The sequence below is a fragment of the Pan paniscus genome, chromosome 23 (genome assembly GCF_029289425.2).
Source record: "Pan paniscus chromosome 23, NHGRI_mPanPan1-v2.0_pri, whole genome shotgun sequence".
Taxonomy (NCBI): Eukaryota; Metazoa; Chordata; class Mammalia; order Primates; family Hominidae; genus Pan; species Pan paniscus.
In genome coordinates, this window is record NC_085927.1 from 33,113,825 (window position 1) to 33,130,882 (window position 17,058).

General features: G+C 54.8%; 1 protein-coding gene across 2 annotated transcripts in view; it reads left to right on the forward strand.

The window, feature by feature from the left end:
* BCR (BCR activator of RhoGEF and GTPase) overlaps positions 1 to 17,058 on the forward strand; it is a 137,488-nt gene that overhangs the window by 102,147 nt on the left and 18,283 nt on the right. For both annotated transcript variants that reach the window (XM_034951699.4, XM_034951698.3), the window contains exons 9-16: positions 1,310 to 1,431; positions 2,376 to 2,544; positions 4,503 to 4,622; positions 5,441 to 5,516; positions 6,863 to 6,967; positions 7,685 to 7,759; positions 9,886 to 9,983; positions 12,372 to 12,503. In XM_034951699.4, coding sequence (XP_034807590.1) covers positions 1,310 to 1,431; positions 2,376 to 2,544; positions 4,503 to 4,622; positions 5,441 to 5,516; positions 6,863 to 6,967; positions 7,685 to 7,759; positions 9,886 to 9,983; positions 12,372 to 12,503 — 897 coding nt within the window. The remainder of the gene's footprint in view (positions 1 to 1,309; positions 1,432 to 2,375; positions 2,545 to 4,502; positions 4,623 to 5,440; positions 5,517 to 6,862; positions 6,968 to 7,684; positions 7,760 to 9,885; positions 9,984 to 12,371; positions 12,504 to 17,058) is intronic.

The following is a 17,058-nucleotide window of genomic DNA, read 5'->3' on the forward strand; positions in this document are numbered from 1 at the left end:
GGCTCCCTGAGAGCACAAGGCCTCATGACTTCTCGAGATGAGGACAGGTGCACCGCCTGCGGGGAGACACTGGGTTTTCACACTCTCTGTTGTATGTGCCTCCCCTGCGGACCCTTCTGACTCTCAGCGCAGGGCGGGGGTCGTCCTCCCTGTGAGCCTTCCCTGAGACCAGGTGGGCTGGGTGCCCACTAAACACTTGGCCTCTCTGCCACGAGGTTGTGGACTCCTGAGGGTAGAGGCCTGTGAATGTTACCCCTCTCTTTCTGCGCTGCCTGGGACAGAGGCTGGACCTCCCTGAAGCTCTGTTTTCTCATTAAGGACCTGCCCACAGCCTGTTGTGGGGATTGGATCAAATAATTCAGGCGATATGCTCGTGCAGTGCGCTGGTCCCAGTGTGGGGAAGGCTTGCTGCGACAGCCTCTCCTCCTGTCCCTGTACCCTCGGCACAGCGCCCAACCCTGTGAGGTACCAGGCATGGGTGACTTACCTAGACATGCCCATTCAGCAGCCCCTTGAGCAAGAAGGACCGACCCTTGCCTTTCAGATGCAGACCAAGATGCAGAAAGGCACCCTTCTCAGGCCGCAGGTGTCCAGGCAGGTGTCAGAGGTGCAGCCCGTGCACACCGGGGACCCTATCCATCCTGTCTAGTTGAGAGGACTAGGAGTTCCACATGTGGGACCCTCAGTTCCTGCTGCCTTCAGAACCAGGCCCGACCCTTGCTGTGACCTCGAGGGCTGCCACTTTTCAGAGTGCACTGGGCCCGTCTCCACCCATAGACCATACTGCCCCATCTGTACCTCAGGCACCAATCTCTCCCCACCACAGGGGCCTGTGCCTGAGATGGTCCCTCTACAGAAATACCTGCTCCTGGCATGGCTGGCTTCTTGCCAATTCTGGATCTCCAGCTGCCACCCCAGAGAGGCACTGGCTTCCCTGTTTAAAGAGGGTCCCCCCATCACCCATCTTCACAGCAGACTGTTTGCTTGGCTGTGTGCCCCTTCAGACCCACACCCCTTACCTCCCCCTCTCCCCCATCCTCCCACCTTCTTCCAAAGGCTGAACACACAGGAGGGATTGGGAAATTTGTTGAACAAAGAAGTTACACATAAGCCCTGATGTGTTAGCAGGACAGTGAGATGAACAAAACGTTCTGGAAAGTGGGTGTGAGGGTCAGATGTGGAGGGAGTGAAATCTTCCCAGGGAGAGAACGTCTCTGGGTCAACCTGCTCCTGCTGGGCTGGGAGGGCCGAACACCCCCCACCCATCACCCCAGGCTGGCCCTGACCCCAGCCTTCCCTGTGCCTGCAGCACCGGCAGCTGCTGAAGGACAGCTTCATGGTGGAGCTGGTGGAGGGGGCCCGCAAGCTGCGCCACGTCTTCCTGTTCACCGACCTGCTTCTCTGCACCAAGCTCAAGAAGCAGAGCGGAGGGTGAGTGACGATGTGGCCCCTGTCCCAGCAGTGACCCCACCCTGACTCTCCAGGTCATGGAGGGTCTTGTCATAGCGGAGGTCAGTGGTGATGTAGCTCTTTACATTCCGTTTCTACTTGGGCACAATGCCAGGCTCCAGGTTAAAGATTGTCACTAGCAATCTGGAGACGTCATGGGGCATCATGGTGACCAGCTTTGACTCCTGTAGTGAGGGCTAAACCCGACCGTGGCTTCCGGCACCATTGCAGAAAGGTCACCTCAGGACCCATCCGGGAAGCGTGAGATCAGGGGCTGCAGGCAGTGCTGGGTGGTGGCTGCTCCTTGTCTCCCCGAGCCTGGTAGTGGCTTTCCGAGTTATTCTCGGCATAGGCCTGCACACACTCCCCTCCTCCCTCCTCCCTGGGTTCACCCAGGTTGCACCAGGTTGGAATGGAGCAAAGAGGGCCACACTGGGAAGGACCAGCACGGGGCTCTTTCCTGCATCCTGCCGTTGCCCTGCTGAGTGGGTTTAATCAGTCAACTCAGAGGAGAGCCTTAGTTCCCCCATCTGTCAGGCGAGGGGATGACGCCAGCTAGATCTGTAGTCCCTCAAATTTTACGGCCCTGGGGGTGGATTTCAGTCCTGTCCTGTCATTGTGCAGCCTTGATGTGCAGCTCATGATGTGCACATGAGCCTTCAACCTTAGAGCCAGCTCAGGATAAGGTGGATCTAGACTCCTGAGATGCCTGGGGCCTGCGGTCACATGTTCAGAGTGTCTGTTCCCAGGAATCCTGGCACCTGCCAGTGGCCTCATCCCAGTCTGTCCCATGGAACACGTGCTGGGTTTTAGGTCAGGTAAACCATGTATGGCCGAGAACACTGGCTCTTGGTCTCTTGACAGCAGTGACATCAGCCATAGAAGGCAGTCGGTGCATGTGAACGTTCTTCTCTCCCCATCCCCAGCAAAACGCAGCAGTATGACTGCAAATGGTACATTCCGCTCACGGATCTCAGCTTCCAGATGGTGGATGAATTGGAGGCAGTGCCCAACATCCCCCTGGTGCCCGATGAGGAGCTGGACGCTTTGAAGATCAAGATCTCCCAGATCAAGAGTGACATCCAGAGAGAGAAGGTGCACACCAGGGGAGCAAGGGCCGGGTTTGGTGTGGTCAGAGTGGGCAGCAGCCCCCGCACACGGCCAGTGGGTGCTGTCTCCGTCAGGCCTCTGGGCCCCAGGTCTGGTCTCTGGGACCCCTGTAAGCTCTCAGCTCTTGGAGGGCTGGGCATCTGGGCACAACTAGGTGTCCAGTTGTTCTGAGAACCCCCAGCTAAATGGGGAGCACCATACCAGAGCGGCTGCCAACCCAGCCCTCCAGAAAAATGAAGGGAGCTGGTCGTGGTCTCTACAGTGCGCCTTTCACGGGATACTTCTTAGACCTGGTGGACTGCCTCATGCTTAGTTGTCTGACCTGTGACCAGGGGTCCCTCACGAGAGAAACTTGTTTAAACTGTGTCCAGTTTATGCCCACCTGACCATTGCTGTGGCACTGGGAGCCTGATTTTGTGTTTTCACTGGCATCCCCGGGGAAAACTTAACCTAGGCAAACACCTCCTAGTTTTTCGGAAACACAGCACCACAATAGGAAACAAGTTCAGAGATTTTACCTACAGGTTTTGGACAAGGAGGTGCCATGAGTAGGGAGGGCAGTCTTCTGTCCCTGGGTCATGCAAGGCAGAAATGAAGAGTTAGCGCATGACAGCTAGCAGTATTTATAAGGGAACAGGGTGTGATCACTTTAAGTTCACAGGCAAATGCCTGGATGGTCCTTTTAAGGAAGCAGCAGGAATGCGGGAGCTCAGTCAGCCGGGCGGGAGAGAGGCTTCCGGGTTCTCACCTCTGGCCACGGGCTTGAGCTGTTCAAGTGTGTGGTCTCCTGATACCCAGGCTGCGTCCTTTGCCGTGTGGTTCCATTACATGGGTGAAGTACTGAGTCACCAGAGAGAAAGTCACAGCCAGACAGTGGAGGGCTTGGAGTAGTCCAGGATGCAGGGTTGGGGGAGGTGCTGGCTGTCCCCCATACAAGCTACCCTGATGGGGGCCAGGCCCAGGTGGGAGTGCCACCCCTCCAGGTGTTCAGGACTACCTGCCCTTGGTTTTTTCCAGAGATGTTTGAAGACTGTAAAAATGGTGAGGACAAGCCCCTCAATCAAAGGTTAGCCAGGCCAGAGGAGGCGGGTGGCATCAAGGTTAGGCCTGGGTCCAGGTATGCCCAGGTAGGGTGGACGCAGCAGGACAGGAGGTCCTCAGCCCTTGCCCAGCTGCCCAGCCTGCTGTACCCAAACCCAGCACGCTTAGGAACACAGGGAGCTTCAAGACTGGGGTGAACATTCTATTGTCATCCTTGTGGGACTGTGACCTCCAGGGTAGGGTGTCCCCACACAGAGTGGAAGCCAGTGCTCAGGGCAGCTGAGGTCTATTGACTGTTACTGTTGCATTCTCCATGTTCAGCTCTTTGGGGGATGGGATGGGGTGGGGCCCTACCTGGTGACAGGCAGCACAGTTTTCTCCTCCCCAGGGATAGTGGCTTCTAGAGTGAAACCCACGGCTCGGCGTAGGAAGGGCCTTCCCATCCAGGTTCTGTTGACGGTCGTCTGGTCTTCTGCTGGCATCTCCACAAACGTGCCCAGGGGCCTGATGCTGAAACCTAGTTGGATTAGGAAGGGGGTGAGGGACCCTGTAGGTCACAGCGGCCTCCTGGACATTGTCTGAATTTGGGAAAATGAAAGGCAGGGATGTTGGTAAAAGTCTCTTCTCTCCGCCCTTGTGAGAGGAAAGACTTAATTCCTCCAAAAAAGGTTTACTGAGCATGTCCTGCAGCTTATGCCATGCCTTGACCCTGTAAAAAAGCTGTTTCTGTCCTCCAAAGGCCACCAGCAACTGTGGTCTGGGGCCCTGGTCTATGCTGAGTGGAGAGATGGGATTCTTGCCCTCTGCAGGCTGAATGCAGCTGGTGGTGGGGATGGATGGAGTGGGAGTGGGTTGCGTGGGGCGCTGGAATGGGAAGGTGAGGCTGTGGCATCTCCCCACAGAGGGCGAACAAGGGCAGCAAGGCCACAGAGAGGCTGAAGAAGAAGCTGTCGGAGCAGGAGTCGCTGCTGCTGCTTATGTCTCCCAGCATGGCCTTCAGGGTGCACAGCCGCAACGGCAAGGTGAGCGCCTGCTGTTCCAGCCCCTCCTGCTCTCCAGGCCTGGGATGGGCTCCTGGTTGCCTAATGGCAGTGCGTTTTCACTTGGACGCGCCCCACTCTGAGAGAGGCTTGTCCGGCGTGGTGCATGCAAGCACGCTCATTCCTTTGTCTGGGGCTTTGGGCTGTAGCCCCCAGGTTGAGTGGCAGCTGGCTCAGCTCCCACAGCTGGGAGTGGACAGGGTCTCCAGGGAGGGTATAGGGCAGGGGAGCCTAGCAGGTTTGTGCAGACCTGGCTCTTGGTACAGGGATGCTGTCCTGGGGCCTTGAGGGCCAGAGACACACCTTCTGTCCTGAGTCTGGCCCCTGCTGCCATCTGTAACCTGGGCCTCTCCCTCCTGTCAATACATGTCTGTCAATGTCCAGAATGGCTTGTTTTCTAGCCTGACCAGGAGAGGCAGCTGGTGGGCTCTGCAGAAGCCTCACCTCTGGGCTAGTGTGGGGCTTGTGAATTGAATGCAGGAGGTCAGGTCTGGATTAACCTTCACCTCTGCAGATCCCACCTGGTTACCTCCATGTCCCTAAGCTGTGCCCCTCTGCCAGCATCACACCCTGACCCATGTAGTTCAGGTGAGAGATGGTGTGCCAGAGGTGCTGTGGCACCCAGCTGGCAGGAAGGGTAGGGAGTGCCGGAAGCAACATGCCAGGCCGTGAGCACACCTGGCCACTAGGCTCCAGCCGGCTGGAGATACGAGTTGTGTGCTCTAAGGTGCCCCGGGCCTACCAGGCATTTGCGTAGCCAGGGCGGAGATCACTGGGTGTGTTCTTCTTGCCCACCCTAGAGTTACACGTTCCTGATCTCCTCTGACTATGAGCGTGCAGAGTGGAGGGAGAACATCCGGGAGCAGCAGAAGAAGTGTGAGTATCCTCTGTCCTGAGAGGGGCTGGGCTTCAAACCATTAGGGCCAGGCTGGCAGGTCCTGTGGTTTTAAACCTTCTTTTTTATTTCGAGGGGTTTTATCCAAGTGAAGTGTTGCATGGAGGGCTAATTTAGAAAACAAGTTGGCGACAGCCATCCCGATAGGCCCCCAGCCGTCTTGTTCCCCTGCCAGCCTATCCTGCCCCCATCCCCTGGGCACTCATTTCCCCACTGCCCTGTGATCCCCTGTGAATCCCCCTTCCCCAGGCCCTTTCCAGATTCCACACCTGCCCCTACACACACCCCTGCCATCTCCCCCCAGCCTGCTGCCCATACACCGCACCCCCGGCCTGCCCCCTAGGCCTTTCTGGGACCCTGCCACCACCCCATTTTCTTGGCCTCCCCCATTTCCCCTCATCTACTCCCCGCCCCCTGGGCCTTCCCTGCCCCAGCAGGTGCTGATGCTAAAGGGGCCTTTGGCTGGGCCCACTTGGGCAGCCACACTGTGCTGGCCCCACTGCCCTGTTCATATGGCTGGGGTTGCCCGCTCTCAGCTCAGGGGCGCTCCCTCCTGTCTGGGGTAGCCCCTTCCTTCTCTGGGCACTTCCGTCTGTCAGGGCGCTCCTTCCTTCGGGTCCTGCCTGGCAGTGTCGGTGGGGAAGGCAGACCCGGTTCCCTCCTTGGAGGTTTGGGATTCACCCTGGGCTGGGGCTCTGCATGCCTCTGGCCTGGCCTGACCTCCCGCCCCCTCAGGCTCATCATTCTCACCTATGCAGAGCCACCTCTCGGCCCCCAATGCCACCGTGGCCTGGGGGATCAAGGATCTCCGGGCAGCCCTGCCAGTGCTTGTGTCCCAGGGTTTCCTGTCATAACATAGGAGCCCCAGCCATTTCCAGAGTGGCAGCCTCTGTTCCCTGTTCAGCATTATGCCCAGAAATAAGCCCCTTTTCCTCACCTGGTGGAGAAACGGGGGCCTGTGTTAGCAGAGGACGGGCAGAGCCATGCTGCTGTCTGTATGAGGAGACCTCACAGGGAGGTGCTCCCAGTCCAGCCACTCATTCTCAGACCTGCCTTGTGGCTGTGCTTAGGTAGCGCGGGATGTGTGTGAGTTTGTAAGTCTCATGCTAAGACTCCTCCAGGCCTGGGCTCTCCAGGGCCACACCTCACTCTGCTGCCAGACCAGCACTGCATTTGAGAGCCAAGTGCCCTCTCCTGAGCCCCCAAGCCCTGGCACCAGTTCTTGCCGTGCCCCTTCCCCAGGGTGTGTGGTGGAGGTCCAGCGGGAGGGGCCAGAGGGCCAAGGAGCAGACTGACCAATTGGTGCACCTCTTTTCCAACCTCCCAGGTTTCAGAAGCTTCTCCCTGACATCCGTGGAGCTGCAGATGCTGACCAACTCGTGTGTGAAACTCCAGACCGTCCACAGCATTCCGCTGACCATCAACAAGGAAGGTGGGCCCCCCTGTCTCCGTGTACAGGGCACCTGCAGGGAGGGCAGGCAGCTAGCCTGAAGGCTGATCCCCCCTTCCTGTTAGCACTTTTGATGGGACTGGTGGACTTTGGTTCAGAAGGAAGAGCTATGCTTGTTAGGGCCTCTTGTCTCCTCCCAGGAGTGGACAAGGTGGGTTAGGAGCAGTTTCTCCCTGAGTGGCTGCTGCTGGGTGGTTGAGGAGATGCACGGCTTCTATTCCTAGTCACAAGGCTGCAGCAGACGCTCCTCAGATGCTCTGTGCCTTGGATCTGGCCCCACTCCCGTCCTCCCAGCCCTCCTCTCCTCCAGCTACCTGCCAGCCGGCACTTTTGGTCAAGCTGTTTTGCATTCACTGTTGCACGTATGCTCAGTCACACACACAGCATACGCTATGCACATGTGTCCACACGCACCCCACCCACATCCCACGTCACCCCGACCCCCTCTGCTGTCCTTGGAACGTTATTACACTTTGAGTCACTGGTTTGCCTGTATTGTGAAACCAACTGGATCCTGAGATCCCCAAGACAGAAATCATGATGAGTATGTTTTTGGCCCATGACACTGGCTTGCCTTGTGCCAGGCAGATGGCAACCACACAGTGTCCACCGGATGGTTGATTTTGAAGCAGAGTTAGCTTGTCACCTGCCTCCCTTTACCGGGACAACAGAAGCTGACCTCTTTGGTCTCTTGCGCAGATGATGAGTCTCCGGGGCTCTATGGGTTTCTGAATGTCATCGTCCACTCAGCCACTGGATTTAAGCAGAGTTCAAGTAAGTACTGGTTTGGGGAGGAGGGTTGCAGCGGCCGAGCCAGGGTCTCCACCCAGGAAGGACTAATCGGGCAGGGTGTGGGGAAACAGGGAGGTTATTCAGATGACCACGGGACACCTTTGACCCTGGCCGCTGTGGAGTGTTTGTGCTGGTTGATGCCTTCTGGGTGTGGAATTGTTTTTCCCGGAGTGGCCTCTGCCCTCTCCCCTAGCCTGTCTCAGATCCTGGGAGCTGGTGAGCTGCCCCCTGCAGGTGGATCATGTAATCGCAGGGGTTTGGCAAGGACTTTGACAGACATCCCCTGGGGTGCCCAGGAGTGTTGGGTCCAAGCCAGGAGGGCTGTCAGCAGTGCACCTTTACCCCACAGCAGAGCAGATTTGGCTGCTCTGTCGAGCTGGATGGATACTACTTTTTTTTTCCTTTCCCTCTAAGTGGGGGTCTCCCCCAGCTACTAGAGCTGTCAGAACAGTGAAGGCTGGTAACACATCAGTTGCACTGTGTAAGTTTCTCGAGGCCGGGCGCAGTGGCTCATGCCTGTAATCCCAGCACTTTGGGAGGCTGAGGCAGGTGGATCGCTTGAGCTCAGGAGTTGGAGACCAGCCTGACCAACATGGTGAAACCCTGTGTCTACTAAAAATACAAAGATTAGCCAGGCTAGGCAGTGGGCACCTGTAATCACAACTACTTGGGAGGCTGAGGCAAGAGAACCGCTTGAACCCGGGAGGCGGAGGTTGCAGTGAGCCGAGCTTGTGCCACTGCATTCCAGCCTGGGCGACAGAGCAAGACTCCGCCTCAAAAAAAAAAAAAAAGTTCCTAGAAACAGCAAAATGTGGAGACAGAAAGCTTACCAGGGATTGTTGGGGAATGGGGTTGGGAGAGAGGACTAACTGCAGATGAACCCAAGGGGACTTTTTAGGTGAGAGCAGTGTCGTGAAAAGATTGTGGTGCTGTTTGTGCTCACATTTACATTTCCTAAAATTCTTTAAACCCTACACTTGGAATGGATGAATTACATGACATGCAGATTGCACCTTCATAACATAATCTTTCTCCTGGGCCCCTGTCTCTGGCTGCCTCATAAACGCTGGTGTTTCCCTCGTGGGCCTCCCTGCATCCCTGCATCTCCTCCCGGGTCCTGTCTGTGAGCAATACAGCGTGACACCCTACGCTGCCCCGTGGTCCCGGGCTTGTCTCTCCTTGCCTCCCTGTTACCTTTCTTTCTATCTCTTCCTTGCCCCATGCACCCAACCTTGCATCCCCAAACCAAACCTATTATTCATGGACCCCAAACTTGTTCCTCATATGTCCTGTCCCTTTGAGGGGCACCACCATCCACCCGCGTGGCCAAGCCAGAAACTGTGGTCCACTCTCGTCCGTTGAATGCCATTCTCCATCAGTGAGGCTTCTTAGTCATCTCTGGCTGCCTGGCCAGGCCCTGGCTGTGGCCTCCTCCCTGGTCTTTGTAGCTCTGGACATCCCTGCAGAAAGGGTCCTCACTACCAGGCCTCTCCATCCCCAGTCTCAGGTAGTTTTTCTAAAATGCAAACCCCACCCTGCAACTTACCGCCCACAGCCCAGCCCACTCTTCTCTAGGTCTCGCCTCCCTCCCTTCCCCCTGCACCCCACGACTTCTCCAGCACTGAGCTGCTTCCTGTGCCCCACAGTGGCCTGGAGTCCCCTTTGCCTTAACTCTTTGCCCCATAATACTTACAGCGGGGTCTGCTCTGATTGTAGGAGCTTCCCACATCCCCCAGGACGGCTGCCCTCTGCTGTGGCATCACTGTGTAATGATGGCGTGTACACCTCTCTGTCCCCACCAGTGCAGGGCCCTTCTCATCCTAGGGGCTTTAGCTGGGGTTTGTGGATTGACTGAGTGAACGAATGTTGTGGGAAGTCCCGTTTCTCAGCCACACCCAGGGAAATTCCACAGGGCGGGCAGGGGCATCGCATGAGGTGCTGGTGTTCATGCCAGACCACAATTAGGTGTTTAATTTTTAAAAAGAAAGTTAAAACCTTTTTTTTTTATATATTTTTTTCTGATTCTGCAAATAACACCTGCCCTTATAGACCATGTGGGTGATGTGGAAAAGACCTGTGACCTTCTCCATGTCCCCTTCTCCCCACAGATCTGTACTGCACCCTGGAGGTGGATTCCTTTGGGTATTTTGTGAATAAAGCAAAGACGCGCGTCTACAGGGACACAGCTGAGCCAAACTGGAACGAGGTGAGGAACTGATTCCACAAGGGCCCAGCCTGCCAGGCGGGGCACAGGATATTTTCCACTGGAGATAATCTAAACCTTCAGGGGCTCCCTGAGGGCTTCCCCCGAAGGCAGTGCTGCTGAATTCCAGGAATCTCCTGGGGGGCCAGTAGGTGACGTGTCCAAGAGATTTTATCTCCTTGTTCCTGAAAACCTTACCCATCCCCGTCATCACAAAGAAGCCACCTATTTTGCTGGAGAAGTGTTTGGAAAGAGACTTAAAAAGGCTTTTTGTCTGCCTTTGTTAGCGCTTATGTTTACTTGGTAGGTTTCCATAGTGTTTTTCCGCAGAAGTTGGAATGAGCTCCCGTGACCCTCTTGGCTTCCGGAAGCCTGGGGCTCTGCTGGTGGGGCTGGGACAGGGACTGTAGGGTCCTGCTTGCTTGTCTCAGGGTGTTGGGTTTGTATTGTGTGTCGCCGTGCCTTCCTCCACCTTGGAGAGCTGCTGTGTGAGTCACAGCCATTTGGCCCTGCCCCTTCGGGAGTAGGAGAATGATTGCAGAGAGGCCCGTATTGACTAAGTCCCAGATCCATGAGAGGTGCCATTTCCCAGCTTCTGCAGCAGCTGTGACCTCGAAGGTCTCATTCTTGACGCTGCAGGTAGAGGCCAGCTGGGCCTGCAGAGAGCTGCCTCCCACCCCTGCTCCTGCGAAGGAGGAAGCCAAGAGCCCCCAGGCTGCTTGGTCTACACGGGTCACGAGGCTGGTGGATCGAGCAGTGGGGCTGGAACCCAGGTCTCCTTTCTCAGCATCCACTACTCTTTGATCATTTTAGACATGTTGCTTGAATAGTACAAGGGCACAAGGAGCTCAGTAAAATAACCTGGTCATTGTAGCTCTGGACATCCCTGCAGAAAGGGCTGAGTGGCAGCTGTGATGAGTGGGGGTATAAGAGCCACAGGGGATCCATCGAAGAAGCCTTTGCAGAGACCAAGAGTGCCACGACCCAGCAGAGACAACAAGAGAGGGTGCCAGGCAGTGTGCAAAAGGTTCAGGTGCCAGGCAGCCACGGAAGCTCCGGGGAGGCATGAAGACATGAGGGTTAGATTGTAGCAGGTCACCTCCACTACCCTCACTGTCCATGAAGATCTGGACTTGGAGACACTCACATGTTCCTGGCGCACACGCACACCCACCCCCTCCCCTATATAAGGTTCAGAAATTCCTGCTGCTTTCTTCTTCCCTCACCCTCCTCCATTTCCCCGCCAAGAAGCCATGCGCTGACACGCCTCGGTGTGAAGTGCAGATTCACCAATGGCACCGTCAGGGTGACGGAGGAGAGAGTTAACACCACACACCCACGGCAGACAACTGGAAAGCTAGGGGAGCAGTTTTTCCTCCAAGTCCCTCTCACTCCTGTATCAACCCCAAGGATCACTCTTTTGTTTCCTTTCAGATATAATTCATTTTTTAAAGAGCGGTTTTAGGTTTGCAGCAAAATGGAGCAGAAAGAACAGAGTTCCCATGTACCCCCTGCCCCCCCATCTCAATTATGGACATCCCACACCAGGGTGGGACATGAGTTACAGTTGATGAGCCTGCATTAACCCATCATTACCACCCAGAGTTCATAGTTGACGTTAGGTAGGGTTCATTCTTGGTGTTACACATGTTATGTGTTCTGACAAACATGGAATGACATGTATCTACCATAATAATATCTTACAGAATAGTCTCACCACCATAAAAGTGAACCTGCATCGACAGATCATTATCTTCCAGAGTCCATAGAAATATCTTTTTTTGAGGGAGAGTCTCACACTGTTGGCCAGGCTGGAATGCAGTGGCGTGATCTTGGCTTACTGCAGCCTCCGCCTCCCGGATTCAAGCAATTCTCGTGCCTCAGCCTCACAAGTAGCTGGGATCACAGGCATGCACCACCACACCATACTAATTTTTGTATTTTTAGTAGGATGGGGTTTCGCCATGTTGGCTAGGTTAGTCTCGTACTCCTGGTCTCAAGTGATCTGCCCACCTTGGCCTCCCAAAGTACTGGGATTACAGGTGTGAGCCACCATGCCCAGCCCATAGAAATATCTCTTAACAAGCACCCTGGCGATTATGAGGAAGGTGGTGTGGGGATCACCCGTTGAGATGCTGGTGTAAGGAGTTTGGATTAGGTTTGAAAGGCAGTCGGAGCTTCTGGAAGCATCCAGGCTGGGCCACAGTCTCATGCCAGGGGTGCTTACAAGGAACACTTCCATGCATCCCAGGACTAAGGGAGGAGGGTCTCAGGCATTGGTCTCTCTGGGCCAGCAAGGGCGGCAGGGAGAGCCCCGGTTCAGAGGACCCTTCAGCCATAACATTGACCCGTTTGTTCACACTGGACTTCCCTTCTCCCTCGGGGCTGCAGGAATTTGAGATAGAGCTGGAGGGCTCCCAGACCCTGAGGATACTGTGCTATGAAAAGTGTTACAACAAGACGAAGATCCCCAAGGAGGACGGCGAGAGCACGGACAGACTCATGGGGAAGGGCCAGGTCCAGGTGAGGCAGCCATCCCTACCCTCCCCTGCCCGATGCATGGCATCCTTCTTCATGCAGCCCTTGGGGACACTGAGATGGCGATGGCCTTGCACCCAGGGTGGGGTGGGGTGGGCAGCTGTGGCTCTGAAACATCTGTTGTGGGAGACCTGAGCCGGTGCCTGCATGTGTCTTGATGGGTCTTGATGTACCACCCTCTGTCTGCGTGTCTGTTGCGTCGGCTCATTCCCAAAGGAATTTCCATTCAACTTGGTTTGGCAGCTGGGGCCTCAGTTCCTGCCCGGCCTTAGGAGAACCCAAAGGCGGAACAGTTAGATGGTGTCCTGGGCTGAAATTGGCCCATCCTGTGCCAGTCTTCTTAGAAAAGCACAGGGGTCCCAGAGGCTGCCTGCAAGCACAGGGGTCCCAGAGGCTGCCTGCTTGGCATCCCCTATCTGTGGTCTAGACCCAGTTTCTAGGGTATAGAGTTGTATCTCTGAACAGGGTGCACACAGACAGGTCTCCTCCCAGGCTAATCTGGAAGCCCCCAGGTGAGACCGAGAATGTGTCCATACAGGACCAGCAAGGGGGCCCTGGTTCTTAAGGAGACTGCCTGGGCCCTCTGTCCTTCAGAAGCTTGTCTAGCCCCTGGGAGCACGCCACCAGGGTTTCCTGGAGGATCATAGCTGGCGCCCCAGGCCCTGTTTCTCCTGTTCCCACCCTCACAATTCCGTGGGGGTAGCTGAGAGGAAGCCCTGGTCGTGCTTTCCTTATAGTGCATTATATCAGTGGGTTGTGGGTACAGCTCTCTCTTCCCAGGACCTTCCATCTTCACAAGAGGCCTCTAGAGGGAGTGGGTTTGGCTTTCCACATGCCCCTAGAAGCACAGGGCTCCTCAGGAAGCCCAGTCTCCCTCCCTAAGCAGGAAGTAAAAATCCTCTTGTGGTTAAATACCAAGTGCCAGGCTGGGCGTGGTGGCTCACGCCTGTAATCCCAGCACTTTGGGAGGCCGAGGTGGGTGGATCATGAGGTCAGGAGATCCAGACCATCCTGGCTAACACCGTGAAACCCTGTCTCTACTAAAAATACAAAAAATTAGCCAGGCATGGTGGCGGGTGCCTGTAGTCCCAGCTACTCGGGAGGCCGAGGCAGGAGAATGGCATGAACCTGGGAGGCGGAGCTTGCAATGAGTCAAGATCACATCGCTGAACTCCAGCCTGGGTGACAGAGCGAGAGTCCGTCTCAAAAAAAAAAAAAAAAAAAAAATACCAAGTGCCAGGAAGAATGAAGGGAGAGGGTGGCTCTTCCCTGAGTCACTTGTCATCTTTGCTGATGGATCCCACATTCTCATTCAGATCAGCAAATCTTTACCAAGTGCTGGCCTCACCCACTTCTGCCACCCTGGCCTGGCTGGCCACATCTTCGGAGGTGCAGCTACTGCCTATTTTTCTACCTTGGAAGCTTATAAGGGAACTCAGTGGCTCAGAGCCTCCTGGGGCTCCCTATACTTTGAGATCAGGTTTAAAAGCAAAAAGACTCCTCTGGCACATGCCTGTATTCCAGCTACTCAGGACGCTGAAGCGGGAGGATTGCTTGAGCCCAGCTATTCAAGACCAGCCTGGGCAACATAGACTCCTGTCTAAAACAAAATAAATTAACTAAAAATTGCTCTCAGCTCTCCTGTCGCTGTCCCACTGCACTGTCTTGTTCACCCTGCCAGCCTTTGTGTGGATTCTCATGGTGGGAGATTGTACCACGCAGATGGGCCACACCACTCTTGATGGAGTACTTAGTGCTGGTCTCCTTTGAGATCCGAAGTATTTTAGCATCAGTCAAATGATGGTCATAGTTTGGGTGATGGTCACGGCTCAGGTTCTTTTTTACACGTGCTTGCTTTGGTTGTTGTTGTTGTTCTTTGTTTTCTTGAGACAGTATCTGGCTGTGTCTCCCAGGCTGGCGTGCAGTGGCAGGATCATAGCTCACTGCAACCTCAAACTCCTGGCTGAAGCAATCTTTGTGCCCTAGCCTCCCAAGTCGTTGGGATTACAGACGTGCCCCACCATGCCTGGCTAAGTTTTTTTTGTTTTTGTTTTTGTTTTTGAGACAGAGTTTTGCTCTTGTTGCCCAGGCCGGAGTGCAGTGGTGTGATCTTGGCTCTCTGCAACCTCCCGGGTTCAAGCGATTCTCCTGCCTCAGCCTCCCAAAGTGCTGGGATTACAGGCCTGAGCCACTGTGCCTGGCCACATGTGCTTTCCCATTCGGTCCTTGCAGCAGATCTTTGAGAGAGCTCATTTGACACTCAGGAGATGCTTCTCTAACCTGCTCAGAATTAGGGCCCTGGGTATTCAGGGAGGTAGAGGGAGCAAACTGCAAAGCCAGTCGTGCTCCCATCGCTCCCACTTCTCTCTCCCTCTCCATGTTTTCTGTCTCCCCCACCCAGCCTAGGGCATTCCTCCCCCACAGTCCAGCCTGCATCTGGCACAGTGTCACTGCTCAGCCCAGGGATACTCACAGCCTGGGTGCCTGGCTCCTTTTTTCAGCTCATCAAACCAGGTAAAGGGAGGTTCAGATTCTGCCAACCATTGACTCAATTCATCCAAATCTTCAATCACTGGAATCCTGGGAGTGGCTGGATTTGAACCAGGGCCTCTGAGTACTGTTGCTAAGTAACTGGGGGTCTCAGTGAAAGAGAGAAAAGAGCTGATAGGCCTCTTCCTGTGTTATCATGTCAGGCCATCTTTTGAAACTCTTTTCTGCAATGCTACTGAAGTATTTATGCACGTGACCTGTGCTCCTCTGTCAGTCTAGGGGTGCTGGCTGAGCACCCCACCCCATCCTGGGGAAGAGGAGAGCAGTAAGTGTCGAAGAAAAACCCGAGCTGGACAGCAGTTAAAGTGGTAAAAGCAGGTTTTATTTAGTAACTATTGTGATAGGGAAAAGACTAGAAATGGAAGGCCTAGAAATGGGCTCAATGCTGAAGTCACTTGGATGAGTGGGGACTTGCAGCCAAGAAGCAGGGTAGGGGTTGATGGATGGAAAATGATGAAGTAACATCAGGGGGAAGAGGGATTCTGGTGAAACCGACCCGACAGGATTCTTGCTGAAGACAGGCCAAAGTGATCGATCTCCCCCGGGGGGTGGCGTAGGGTGAGGAATCTGATCAGATAGCAAGGGCAGGGGGTTCTGGCTAAACGGACTTAGCAGGATTCTTGCAAAATTTGGGCTCCTGAGAACATGCCCAAGGATGGGATCTAGCTGGAATAAAGAGCTGGAGGGACCAGATGAGTTCCGTCAAGGAGAGTCTTTGTCACTCCCCCACCACACTCAGTGTGACCTGGGTGAATTACTGTCCCACTGGCCCAAATGTGTTTCCTCACTTTTCCTTCCTTTCCTTCCTTCCCTTCCTTCCCTTCCTTCCTTTTCTTTCTTTCTTCCTTTCCTTTTTCCTTTTTCCTTTCCTTTTGCCTTTCCTTCTTCTTCGGAGTCTCACTGTCTTGCCCAGGCTGGAGTGCAGCGGCGCCATCTCAGCTCACTGCAACCTCCGCCTCCCGGGTTCAAGCGATTCTGCTGCCGCAGCCTCCTGAATAGCTGTTATTACAGGCATGTGCCACCACGCCTGGCTAATTTTTTTGTATTTTTAGTAGAGACGGGGTTTCACCATGTTGGCCAGGCTGGTCTCGAACTCCTGACCTCCAGTGGTCCACCCACCTTGGCCTCCCAAAGTGCTGGGATTATAGGCGTGAGCTACTGCACCCAGCCTCCTCACCTTTAAATCTTCCCCAAATATTTGTTCAAAACAAACATCACTCATTTTGTGTTCCTGCTGCAACAGACCCCCTGGGGCCTGCCCCTCTCCAAGGCTGTTTTTTGTTTTTTGAGACAGAGTCTGGCTCTGTCGCCCAGGCTGGAGTGCAGTGGCATGATCTCGGCTCACTGCAAGCTCCGCCTCCTGGGTTCACGCCATTCTCCTGCCTCAGCCTCCCGAGTAGCCGGGACTACAGGCGCCTGCCACCACACCCGGCTAATTTTTTGTATTTTTAGTAGAGATGGGGTTTCACCGTGGTCTCGATCTCCTGACCTCATGATCCGCCCTCCTCAGCCTCCCAAAGTACTGGGATTACAGGCGTGAGCCACCACGCCTAGCTCCAAGACTGTTTAGGGGCTACGTAAGTTTCTCTCCTATTGGCGCCTCTGCCACATGGACCATGTCTCATTCGTCTCGGAATGCCCCCCAGGCACATCACAGACCCCCCTGCACGGGTGAATGGCTGTGTGGACGAGACCTACATGGCCCTGAGATAATCCTTGAAATACAAATGGGGATTCTCGATGCCTTCGTGGCCTTACCTGACCATACCTCCCCCAACTCCCATCACGTCCCCCGTGATGTGATCTTTATTTTGGCTTATGTTTGTCTCTGCTGCTGGAAAGTAAACGTGGAGGACAGGGCTTTGTCCAGTTCATTCTCTGTGGTATCTCCAGTATCCAGACAGAGACATAAAACATACATCTGTATCTGTAAGTTATTTAATACATTGTTTAATGGATCTAGAGTTTATATGTATATATAGTAAAATAT